This window comes from Chlorocebus sabaeus, chromosome 6, assembly GCF_047675955.1.
Source record: "Chlorocebus sabaeus isolate Y175 chromosome 6, mChlSab1.0.hap1, whole genome shotgun sequence".
In the NCBI taxonomy this organism is placed as follows: Eukaryota; Metazoa; Chordata; class Mammalia; order Primates; family Cercopithecidae; genus Chlorocebus; species Chlorocebus sabaeus.
The window spans coordinates 6,021,712-6,034,876 of NC_132909.1; the positions used below are offsets into that span (position 1 = coordinate 6,021,712).

The window sequence follows — 13,165 nt, forward strand, 5'->3', positions numbered from 1 at the left end:
CTGAGGTCATGGAAAATATTTGAAATGTAATTTCAACTGTTAAAAAAATAAAATACATAAAAATGATGATGTGTCTTAATAAAACCATAGGCTTGCTCATCTGTGCAGTCATGGACACATGTCACATGTACACACATAAATATGTACACTTAGGCCCATATACACTAGCACACGTATACACTTATACACATTAACTGAAATAGGAGTTGTCTGTCAATAACCTATTTTTTAGATGACATCTGTCATCACTTTTGTTTTTTAATTCTTAGAGACAGGGTCTCATTATGTTGTCCAGGCTGCATAGTGGTGGCTTATTCACAGTGTACTACAGCCTTGAACTCCTGGGGCTCAAATGTTTCTCCCTCCTCAGCCTCCCAAGTGTCTGGAACTAAAGATTTGTACCACTGCACCCACCTGTCATTGTTATTTTTGCTATGTACATTTCAGCATGTTTGCAACAAAAATGTAAAAGCTGTACTCAATTTAGTTTATAAACATGGTTGTATATTAAGCCATTAAAAAATTATAGACGATAAAAAAACACAGAAAGTTGAACTCCAATCTCTATTAAATACCCAGATTCAAAAATATAAATGCAGGCTGGGCATGGTAGCTCTACCTGTAATCCCAGGACTTTGGGAGGCCAAGGTGGGAGGCCTGCTTGAGGACAGGGGTTTGAGAACAGCCTGGGCAACACAGAAAGATCCCATCTCTATTTATATAAAAAATATGATTATATATAATACTTCAAAAAATTGAGATGGGGTTTCAGTACGTTGCCTAGGGTGGTCTCAAACTCCTGCGTTCAAGGGATCCTCCTGCCTCAGCTTCCCAAGAAGCTGGGATTCTACACACATGTGATTGACCCCGACTTACATAAATATAATAATTATGTCCATAAAATTTACGTGTTTAGGTATTTACAAAAGCCCAATGGGGCTTATCAATATATTCCATTAATAAAATAAAACATTAATACATGATAGAAAATTTATTATTATATAATAATTTAACAAAATAAGTCAAAGAAAATACCTCAGCAGTATACATCTTAAGAAATTACTAGATAATTAAAACAAGGCCAAAAATAAAATTCAAAAACAAAAACAACAATATCATTAAGCAAGAACATCTCATGAAACATGACAATCAGCAGTAAACATGGCAGACATTTGCTCGACTTTAAGGCAGGGAAAAGGGGGCTGGTCTGTGCTGCAGCCAATCACCACTGCACAGGATGCCTGAGCAGGGACCAGAAGGAGAGGTTAAAAAAAGAAAAAATTAGTGGGGATTGGGAGCAGGAAAAAGCTGGATTTAAAAATATATATAATTAATAAAATTATTGTAACCAAGACAAAGAATGTCATTTTAGCATATTAACTAATAAGAATATATTAGCCTGGTGCAGTGGCTCACGCCTGTAATCCCAGCATTTTGGGAGGCTGACGCAGGCGGATCACTTGAGGTCAGGAGTTCGAGACCAGCCTGGCCAACATGGTGAAACCCCATATCTGCTAAAAATATAAACAATTAGCTAGGCGTGGTGGTGGGCACCTGTAATCTCAGCTACTCGTGAGGCTGAGGCATGAGAATTGCTTGAACCCAGAAGTCAGAAGTTGCAGTGAACTGACATCTTGCCACAGCACTCCAGTCTGGGTGACACAGCAAGACTCTGTCTCAAAAAGAAAGAAAGAAAAAAGAATTAAAAGAAGAAAATAAATTTTAAAAAAGAAAAAATATTATATTGAAAAAAGTTTCCTTCTTTAGCAGCAATATTTATAAAATGAAACATATAGTAAAGATACATCTGACATCTCTCTTAGGAAATATACATGGCCCCTAACTAGAAGACATTCCAGACCTGTGTAAGAAATCTGCAACTCTACTAAAAGAGTAATGTCAGCAAGACAGAGGAACAGGAAGCCCTGGACCATTTTTAATCCATGTAGACACAACTTAAACAAGAATATGTGGGCCAATTGCCTTTGTGAGAAATCCAGAAGACACTCAGGAGGCTGCACCCAGAGGTGCACCAGTACCAAGTCAACCTACTGGGAGCTGATTGTGAAAATGTGTCACACACGCTCACCAGAACCCCTGCCCAGGCATGACATGCCATCATGCAGAGGATACCACAAACTCCAGATTTCTCCTGAGAGAGGAAAACAATGGGAATGTCTTTCTAACCTTCTGACTTTTCAGGGGACTGCCCAAGGGACAAGTTTCTGTCTTGTCTGAACATAAGCATTGAAGTAACAGGGCCCCAGGTCAGGAAGCCACTGAGAACAAAGGCACCAGCATAAACCAGAGCCAGCAGTAACGCAGGCAGACACTAGGTGGCGGTGCAGACCCCAGCTTCCTATTGCCCCACACAGGCTGCAGAGCAGGTGCAGAAAGGGGAGCTTTCTGAGCAGAACCTGGTCATCCCCTTCAGTGAGGAGGTAACAAGCAAAGCCCAGAGAGGACGCATCCCGGATAAGGCGCGGGACCTCCAGAGTCTCTAGCTGGGCTGACCAGAGCGCATTCTCCCTGAACCAAGCCAGACACTAAAAACAGAGAGGTGACTGATTTTTAATTCAGACAACGTTCACATGAGGGTGTAAATGAACAAATTTTCACAACTTACAGAATAAAGTATCACAAAACAATCACCAAGAATTTTACATAAAACACCATAATGCTGTATAAATATAATTCTACAGGACTTGCTCTCACTCCTGACAGAGCTGACAGCAGTGGGTACCCAGTGAGACTGAGGGAGGGTGGAACACTCCCTCCCATAACAACTATTTACATGTCACTTAGACATTTAGGACAGGGAATGCTTTGTATTTGATGGCCTAAACTGCGCATTTGGAGTTTTCCTGTAAGACAAATTTATATATAACTTGATGTTGAAAACAATGATAATAATTGGTGGACAAGAATATTATTTCCTCCTCTCTAATTACAAAAAAAAAAAAAAAAATCTGCTCCAATCTCTGAGCAAAATTACCATATTCTTTGCTCAACATAGCTGGTGCAGGAGAACCCGTGAAGGAAAATCAGTCTCTGGGAGAGGTATATGCTGAGGATGATGAGAGAACGTCCTCCCTGAACCAAGCTAGATGTAAAAAAACTGGGAAAGGCATTTAGCTTCAAATGTAGTAAAAATCAGGCAGGAAGGCTGGGCATGGTGGCTCACACCTATAATCCCAGCACTTTGGGAAGCTGAGGCAGATGGATCAACTGAGGTTGGGAGTTCAGGACCAGCCTGGCCAATATGTTGAAACCCCATTTCTACTAAAAATACAAAAATTAGCCAGGTGTGGTGGTGGGCACCTGGCATCCCAGCTACTCGGGACACTGAGGCACAAGAATTACTTGAACCAGGGAGACAGAAGTTGTAGTGAGCTGAGATCGCACCACTGCATTCCAGCCTGGATGACAGAGACTCAGTCTCAAAAAACAAAACAAAAACAAAACAAAAAAATATCAGGCAGAAAAGGTTTCTCCTTCCTGTACTTTTTTCCTACAATTTACTAGGTGCTTGTGCACAATAATACATGACTTCTATGTGCAGTTTCTGGTCTACAGAGAGGTGATGGTGCACTCAGATGTGGCCCCTGAACAATCCCTATTGCCCAACAGCTCTAATGCCATGGGGCCCACACCCCATCTCCATCCATGTTAGGGAGTAAGCCCTTCCCAGAACCATGCCCGGTGGAGCCTCATCCCCAGTTCATGTCACTGGGTAATGGGAGATGGAATCTAAGTGAGATAAGAGGGACTGAGGTGCTGACAACAGGCCCTAAGCTTGTCATAAACAGGCTTTAAAGAAACGCCATAAACAGGATTTCTGCAGCAATGAAACATGCTCATGATGGCTATGATGCACACTGCTACAAGTTGTTGGTTTACTGGAGCAAAGCAAGGAATACCTGGCCTGCCCGGAGTGGAAAACTGCTCAAACCACAAACAATAGCATGAGTGGCCTGTGCCTTAACAACATGTTTTTGCTGCAGATAATTAGCCGGAGCCTGTTTCTCTACTCCTCACTAAGAATGTTTTGTTTCCCATAAGGAATGCTTTTAGTTACCCTAGAATCTATAGAAACAATGCTTATCAATGGCTAGCTGTCAATAAATATGTGGGTCAAACTCTGTTCACAGCTCTCAGCTCTGAAGGCTATTGGCCCCGATTCTACTTTACACTCTATTCTTGTGTCTATGTCTTTAATTCCTCTGGTACCGCTAGGTTAGGGTCCCCACGACCTAGCTGGTCCCAGCAAGTGGCGCCCAATGTGGGACTCGAACCCAAATCAAAGGGTCACCAGAGTGACAGCTGGAGAACGTGGAACTATGCTGGAGGACACCCGAGTACTCTTAAGCAATCCCCATGGTAAAAGAGGAGCTCAGAAGCATCAGGGTAACAATGGGAAAAGGGTCAAGCAGACATGAGGTTTATTTGAGCCTGCTTCAGCAGCTCCTAAGAAAAGGAGGAATAAAGGTTAGCACTAGCTGACTCATGCAGGTTTTTAGGTGTGGTAAAGAAATATTGCCCCTGGTTTCCGGACCGAGGAACTATGAATGTAGAGGTCTGGGAAAAAGTAGGCAGCACACTGAAGAAGGCATATAAGGATGGTACTGAGGATATTCCTATAACTGTCTGGCCAGTGTGGGCTCTGGTTCATTCCACCTTGAAGCCTTTCCACACAGATGATGAGGAGGAGGAATCAGAGGAAGAAGGAGCATGTAACTAAGTAACAGAAGAAGTGACAGAGCAGGTTTCCTTGCCAGCTAAAGCAGCAAAGGAGGGAGAGGTTTGTCCCTACCCCTCTACACCCCTCATCATTTTGAAGAAAAAGAGTGGCCTGACCCTCCACATCTTTCTTTTCCAGAGGACACTGGGTGAAAAGTAGTTGCCCCAGTGACTGTTCAAGGAGCACCTCAAGGGACTGCTCTTGGTTCTATTCAGGCAGGAATCCAGGAAGCTAGATGACAGGGTGATATGGATGCTTGGCAGTTCCCTGTTAGAATACACCCACCTGATCAACAGGGGAATATTATGGCTACATTTGAGCCTTTTCCTTTTAAAATACTTAAAGATTTTAAACAAGCTATTAATCAATATGCACCAGGTTCTCCTTTTGTAATGGGATTGTTAAAGAATGTTGCTGTCTCCATTCAAATGATTCCTACTGATTGGGATGCACTTACTTGAGCTTGTCTAACTCCTGCTCAGTTCTTACAATTTAAAACTTGGTGGGCAGATGAAGCTTATGCATGATGATGCCACAGAGCAGCTTAGAGGACTGTGCATTAGAGGGAAAAAAATCACTTCAAGCAGGAACAATACCCCTCAAGTGCTGTAAAGCAGGGACTGAAAGAACTGTATACAGATTTTATAACTAAATTACAGGAGTCTCTTAAAAAGGTGATTGCAGATTCAGCTGCTCAGGACATAGTATTGCAGTTATTAGCTTTCGACAATGCCAATCCTGAGTGCCAAGTCACTCTGCGACTTATTAGGGGAAAAGCACATTTGGTTGACTATATTAAACCTTGTGATGGTATCGGAGGTAATCTGCATAAGGCTACTCTGCTAGCCCAGGCAATGGCAGGAATGAAAGTGGGTAAAGGAAATACTCCATTTCCTGGAGCTTGTATTAACTGTGGGAAGCATGGTCATACTAAAAAAGAATGTAGAAAAAAATCACCAAGTCAGGCCACCAGTTTGGGGGGAAAAAGATAACTGCTAAGCCTGGAATATGTCCAAAACGCAAAAAAGGAAAACAATGGGACGATATTCTTTGTGCTGCCCCCACTCAGGAAATATTACTCCAATGTTACAATCACTTACAAAATTTTATTTCTCGTGCCAGTTTAATTATAGTTCCTGATGAAATTCAGGACAAGTACTCCTTACTCCGACTTGGGGAGTAAATGACACTACAATAGTAAATGACACTACAATACTGCCACAGAAAGTAATCATATGTAAGGATCAATTGAAAACATTGAATGACTTTCAGAAATTACTAGGGGACATTAATTAGACACGACCTGCTCTAGGCATTCCTACCTATGCAATGAGTAATCTATTTTCTATCCTTAAAGGAGATCCCAGTCTCACTAGCCCTTGGCAATTAACAAAGGAGGCTGAGGCAGAGTTACAACTGATTGAAAAACAAGTACATAAAGCTCAAATAAATAGAATAGATCCAGAAAAGACTTTAGACTTACTGATTTTTCCAACTCAGCATTCACCTACTGGTGTTATTGTCCAAGAGCAGGACTTGGTAGAATGGCTCTTTCTTCCACATACTAATTCACGGATGCTAAGTCCTTATTTGGATCAAATTGCTACTCTGATAGGCAATAGGAGAACTTGAATTGCTAAATTGCATGGAATTGCGAAATTGCATGGATATGACCCTCTTACGAAGGCACAAATACAACAACCCTTTATAAATAATCTTACTTCGCAAACCCAGTTAGCTGATTTCGTGGGTGTTCTTAATAATCACTTTCCAAAAACAAAATTATTTCAATTTTTAAAATTAACTAGATTCTCCCTAGAATAACTAAATTTAAACCAATTAAAAGTGCTGAAAATGTTTTTACAGATGGGTCTAGTAATAGTAAAGCTTTTTATTCTGGATCAAAAACTAAAGTTTTCCAGACACCCTATACTTCAGCTCAAAAAATGGAGCTTGTAGCTGTAATTAAGATACTGACTGCTTTTAAGCTGCCTGTCAATGTAATTTCTAATTCTTCATATGTAGTCCATTCCACACAATTAACTAAAAATGCTCAGTTACGATTTCATACAGATTAACAACTAATGACTTTATTTACCCAATTACAAACCAGTTAGGAATAGAATGCACCCTTTTACATTACTCATATTGGAACTCATACACACTTTATAGGACTTTTAACTATAGGGAACCAAATGGTTGATCGCCTAGTTGCTACTGCAGTATCTAATTCTAGACACTTTCACGATTTAACCCATGTTAATGCCTCTGGTCTCAAATGCAGATACAGCATTACCTGGGAAGCTAAAGCTATTATCCAGCAATGCCCAACTTGCCAAATGGTGCATTCCTCATCTTTTACAGGAGAAGTTAATCCTCGAGGATTGGAACCTAATTGTCTTTGGCAAATGGATGTCATTTATGTTCCTTCTTTTGGTAAATTGGCTTATGTGCATGTATGTGTAGATACCTTTTCTCACTTTGTTTAGGCTACCTGTCAAACAAGGGAATCTTCTGCCTGTGTTAAACGGCATTTTCTGCAATGCTTTGCAGTGATCAGCATTCCAGCTTCTATTAAAACAGATGATGCCCCAGGCTGTACTAGTGAAGCTCTAGCTAGATTTTTCTCTACATAGAATATTAAACACATTACTGGCATCCCATATAATTCACAAGGACAATCCATTGTGGAAAGAATGAATCTCCCCCTAAAACAGCAATTACAAAAACAGAAAGGGGGAACAGTGATTATGGAATCCAAAATATGCAACTGAATCTAGCATTATTGACTTTAAATTTTTTGAGCCTGCCTAAAGGCCAGATGCTATCAGCAACTAACAGCATCTACAGAAATCAGCTGCAAAGATGGAAGTGCAACAACTGATTTGGTGGAGAGATCCGATAACAAAAAGTTGGGAAATAGGTAAAATAATAACTTGGGGTAGAAGTTATGCTTATGTATCTCCAGGCCAAAACCAGCGGCCAATTTGGATACCATCAAGACACCTGAAGCCTTATCATGAGCCAGATGCTGAGGAAGAGATTTTGGGGAGGAACGTGAGGACCCCCCAGTTGCAGCCATGTCGAGACTGACAATAAGGCCTCCTTTTCTATTTGTAGTGGGTGATTTAAAACCTGATCTCCCTAATTATCATGTGACTTGTCAAGAATGTAGATTGTTTTCTTGTGTGAATTCTTCTTTGTACAATATTGATCATTCTATTTTAGTGGTAACAGCCCAAGAAGGAGTATGGATACACATAAAGCTTTCCCGTCCTTAGGAAACCTCTCCTTCTGTGCATATTATTACTGAAATTCTTCAAAAGAATTCAGCCGGGCGTGGTGGCTCACACCTGTAATCCCAGCACTTTCAGAGGCCGAGGAGGGCTGATCACGAGGTCAGGAGATCAAGACCATCCTGGCTAACATGGTGAAACCCCATCTCTACTAAAAATACAAAAAATCAGCTGGGCGTGGTGGTGGGCACCTGTAGTCCCAGCTACTCAGGAGGCTGAGGCAGGAGAATGGCATGAACCCAGGAGGCAGAGCTGGCAGTGAGCCGAGATCGCACCACTGCACTCCAGCCTGGGCGACAGAGTGAGACTCCATCTCAAAAAGAAAAAAGAATTTGAGGTGCTCTCGGCGTTTCATTGCCATTTTAATTTTAATCATTATGGGATTGATTGCTGTCACAGCTACTGCCACAGTAGCTGGAGTTACTTTGCATTCCACAGTACAAACAGCAGACTATGTAAATAATTGGCAGAAAAATTCTACTTTGCTGTGGAATTCCCAAACTAATACAGACTAAAAACTAGCTAATCAAATCAGTCATCTCCAACAAACTGTAATGTGGCTAGGAGATCGAGTAGTTAGTCTAGAATATAGAATGTGGTTACAATGTGATTGGAATACTTCTGATTCTTACATTACTCCTCATCTGTATAATGAAACAGAGCAAGAGTAGGAAAGAGTTAAGAGACATTTAAAGGGTCATACTGGAAATTTATCTTTGGATATTGCAAAACTGAAGGAACAAGTACTTCAAGTCTCTCAGGCACATCTGACACTAATGCCAGGAACTAAAGAGCTCGAAGGAGCTGCAGATGGATTAGCAGCTATTAACCCATTAAAATGGATCGAGACACTTGGAGGCTCTGTGATTTCAACGATGATTGTGCTTTTAATCTGTGTTGTTTGTCTTCGTGTAGTCTGCAGATCTGGATCCCGAATCCTGTGAGAAGTAACCCACCATGACAAAGCAGCCCTTGCCTTTATCGCTTTGCAAAAACAGAAAGGGGGACATGCTAGCAACAGGCCCTAGGCCTGTCATAAACAGGCTTTAAAGAAACTGGCCATAAACAGGATTTTTGCAGTAATGAAACATGCTCATGATGGCTATGACGCACATTGCTACAAATTTTTGGATTACTGGAGCAGGGCAAGGAACACCTGGCCTGCCCAGAGTGGAAAACTGCTCAAGCCACAAACAATAGCATGAGTGGCCTGTGCCTTAACAACACATTTTTGCTGCAGATAATTAGCCAGAGCGTGTTTCTGTACTCCTCGTTAAGAATGTTTTGTTTACTGTAAGGAATGCCTTTAGTTAATCTATAATCTATAGAAACAATCCTTATCAATGGTTTGCTGTCAATAACTACGTGGGTCAAACTGTTCGCAGCTCTCAGCTGTAAAGGCTGTTGGCCCCTGATCCCACTTTACACTCTATTCTTGTGTCTGTGTCTTTAATTCCTCTACTGCCAGTAGGTTAAGGTCCCCATGACCGAGCTGGTCTCAGCACTGAGGGAAGGCATAGGTGAGTGCAAGCAAACCGGTCAGACTCAGAGAAGATTCCAACTCCAAGGCCCAATGTTTCTGAAACAAAGGAGACAGAACAATCCACCAAGAACATCATCTCACCCGAGGAAGAGCCATCCCTGACTCCTTTGCTTTCCTCTTCCTTCTCTTCTGGGCTTTTTCATCACACAGCATGACTCTTTAGAAGTCAATCCTAAATGTCAAAAATATGCTGTTTAGGGCTTAGAATCAACACACCCTCTTCCTGTGCCACAACCACACACACAGGTTAGACCTCACCCTGTGGAAAGATGTCCTCTGCTGTCCACTGCACCAGAGTTGATGCAGGAACAAGAAACTCCTACAGAAAGAACAAGTGAGTTTTTTACTCTTTTCTTCAGAATCTGCTCCCCTCCTAGGGATGCCCACATGCACGCTGCAGCAGTGGGGAGCTGGCCTGGACTAAGCTCCCCTTCAGGGCCAGACCCAGCCCTGACCAAACCCCATGCAGAGCACAGCCCCACTCCCATCTCTATGGATCCCAGATTCATGTAATCACTCAGAAATGGAGGACACAGAGCCTTGGTGCTCAGCGCCAGATACAGAACACAGTGGAATCCACTTATCCATGAGGGACATGTCCCAAGTTCCCCATTGGATGCCTGGAACTTCAAACAGTACTGAACTCTATTTATTCCACTTAAAAGATGCATGTGATCGCTTCTCATTGGCATATCTAAACTGCCAGTGTCAGCCAGGCATGGTGGCTCATGCCTGTAATCCCAACAGTTTGGGAGGCTGAGGCAGGTGGATCACCTGAGGTCAGGAGTTCAAGATCACCCTGGCCAACATGGTGAAACCTCATCTCTACTAAAAATACAAAAATTAGCTGGGCATGGTGGCACATACCTATAATCCCAGCTTCTTGGCAGGCTGAGGCAAGAGAAATGCTTGAAACCAGGAGGTGGAGGTTGTGGTGAGCTGAGATCACACCATTGCACTCCAGCCTGGACAACAAGAGTGAAACTCCGTCTCAAAAAAATAAAATAAAAATAAAAATAAAAATCAGGGTATCCCAAAGCCCCTTCTTTTGATTAATTTGCTAGGAGAGTTCTTCCATCGGGCTATTCATCTGTATCTTTTGCAATATTCTTCATAGCAAATGGATAAAACTAAACAAAATGCTTCCTTGAGTTCTGTGAACGAGGCTAACAAATTAATAAAATCTGAGCAAAGGGTCAAGGGAATCCTCAATTTTTAGATGTTTCGTTGAAGTTCAGGTCCCAACCTGGAACTTAAAACCAGCACATGAAATAGGGGCAGCCTTGTGGAACTGAGCCCCCAACCTGTGGGATCTGATGCTAACTCCATGTAGACAGTGTCAACTTGAGTGAAATTACGGATCCCCCAGGCACTGTCTGATGAATTGCTTGTTGGTGGGAAGAAATCCCCACACATTTTGTTCATCAGATATGAAGCATTCTGTGTTGAGTGTTCATTATTGTGTTGATTGCAACAGTAGGAAGAACACTGGTTTTCCTGCTATCTTATACATTCGCCCACACCCTACCCCATCCCAGGAAAAGGAAAGTGGGTGACCCACACCTGAATGACTCAAGTCACTGACCTGTGCCTGAATAGGGAATGTGAGTGGAAGCTAAAGTCTGATGCCAAGAATTATAAAATGCACCAGCCTCACAGACAGGAGTTTTGCACATCTCATCTTCATCTGTATTTTTAAAGCACATTTCATATAATCAGATTAATCAATGTCACAACTTCATCATAATATCCAATCAACTCACCATTCATCTGCACCCAGGGTTCCCTCTATTCTCAGTACTGTGTTTCCCTCCCTCATTCTGTACCTATCTATCATTCTCACCTTCTTTCTCTAGCTTCTTTTCCCCCTCTTTATTTTTCACCTAAGATTCTGCTCACTTTGAGCCTCTCTCTTCTCCTAATGTTTCTCCCCTTATTCCTTCTCTACCTTCTCTTCCACCTGTTCTGCTCCATTCTGGCAACTTGTTCCACCCCTTTTCCAAACTTTCTGCTCAATCTTTGATCGTCCCAATCTCCACCTATTTCTGCCTCTTACTTTTTGTTGTTGTTGCTGTTGTTGTTGTTTTCTGAGATGGAGTTTTGCTCTTGTCGCCCAGGCTGGAGTTCAATGGCACAATCTCAGCTCACTGCAACCTCCGCCTCCAGGGTTCAAGCGATTGTCCTGCCTCAGCCTCCTGAGTAGCTAGGATTACAAGCGCACGCCACGATGCCCGGCTAATTTTTGTATTTTTATTAGAGACGGAGTTTCATCCTGTTGACCAGGCTGGTCTCAAACTCCTGACCTCAGGCGATCCACCCAACTTGGCCTCCCAAACTGCTGGGATTACAGGCATGAGCCACCGTGCCTGGTCCTGTCTCTTTCCCTGTCTCTGTTCCCCCTCTGCTCTCCCTGTTAAACCCCTTCTTTCCTGTTACACGCCCTTGTCCCCACTCTCTGGCACCCTGAGATCCCAGCCCTCCCCCTGCTGTGGTTCTCCCTCTGCTCTCCTTGTCACCAGCTGACCCCTCTTGCTGTCGCAGCACTACGCTGCTCTGTCTGCCCTGGCTCCAAATCCCTCCTCCTCTCCCCCACTCTCAAACTGAGGAACTTCCCACTTTGCTGCCCCTCTCACTATCTTGCAGTCCTTCATCTCTCCGGAGATGGCACTTTTCTCTGCATTTCTTCAGTTGCTTTTCTCCCCCTGCTACTTTCTCGGCTTCATTCGCTGTCTCTGCAAATGCCCCATCTACTTTCTACTTTGCCATCTGCTTAGGGCTCTCCCTCAGTCTTCCTTTCTCCTTCAAGAGGTTTCTTTCTTCTCCCTCGCTCTCCAGATCTCTTTCTGCACACATGCACACCGAAGGAATTGGGATCAGATGCCCACATGCAGAAGAACACCTTTTCAGTGGGGTGTTATTTAGACTGCAAGAACACTGGATGTCAAAAGACAGAATAAGTCACCTCCCCACACCCAGGGTCAGGAGAATCAGTGGCTGGGAAGAGGAGGCCTGGGGAGTAGCGGGGCCCCGATCAAGGAGCGTCTGGATCAAGAGAGGGGTGACGTCTGCAGAATCCAAGGACTCGGCAGAAGACGCAGCTTCTCCTGGTTTGAGATTGGAGCGCTGCGCTCCAGGGTCAACAAAGGCGAGGCTTGGGGGACCTGACAGACGGAATCCACCTAGCGGGGGAGGACTTTACGCGGTGCAGGGCGGATGTAGGCATCACAGAAGAATTTGAAGCAGGAAAACTCCTCGATAGGAGGTGACTACATGGCCCTGTGGCAGAAAGACGGGGGACAGGACCCGCCGCCGAGCGATTTAAACACACAGGGAAGCGACCGCGGGACTCTCACAGAGACGCCTGAATTTGGTCGGGCTAGAGGGAGCGGTGCTAGGATTTCAAGGTCTGTGTGGTCCCTCAGATCCCGGGTACAGAAGCGCGGGGGAGCTGGGAAGCTCAGATTTTAATTTACACAAAGGGAAACTCACGCGCCGCAGCGTGACCTTCACTCCACGCGATCCGCTTCCGGGTTTGTGGGAAACTGCGCGCGCAGCGGAGAGGTCGAAGCAGGGCGGCCGGGCTAG

The 13,165-nt window shown here is 43.5% G+C and overlaps 1 protein-coding gene across 5 annotated transcripts in view; it reads right to left on the minus strand.

Annotated features, from left to right (window-relative positions):
- The window catches only part of ZNF480 (zinc finger protein 480), a 28,169-nt gene extending 15,004 nt beyond the window's left edge, over positions 1-13,165 (minus strand). The window contains exons 1-4 of one of the 5 annotated variants that reach the window (XM_037991407.2): positions 13,070-13,118; positions 11,637-11,783; positions 11,166-11,267; positions 9,662-9,752 (exon numbers count right to left, since the gene is read on the minus strand). In XM_037991407.2, coding sequence (XP_037847335.1) covers positions 9,662-9,733 — 72 coding nt within the window. In that variant the 5' untranslated portion in view covers positions 9,734-9,752; positions 11,166-11,267; positions 11,637-11,783; positions 13,070-13,118. Of the gene's footprint in view, positions 1-9,661; positions 9,753-11,165; positions 11,268-11,636; positions 11,784-13,069 lie in introns of those variants that run through there. The other 4 variants (XM_073016077.1, XM_037991406.2, XM_073016078.1 and 1 more) reach the window with 4 other exon arrangements.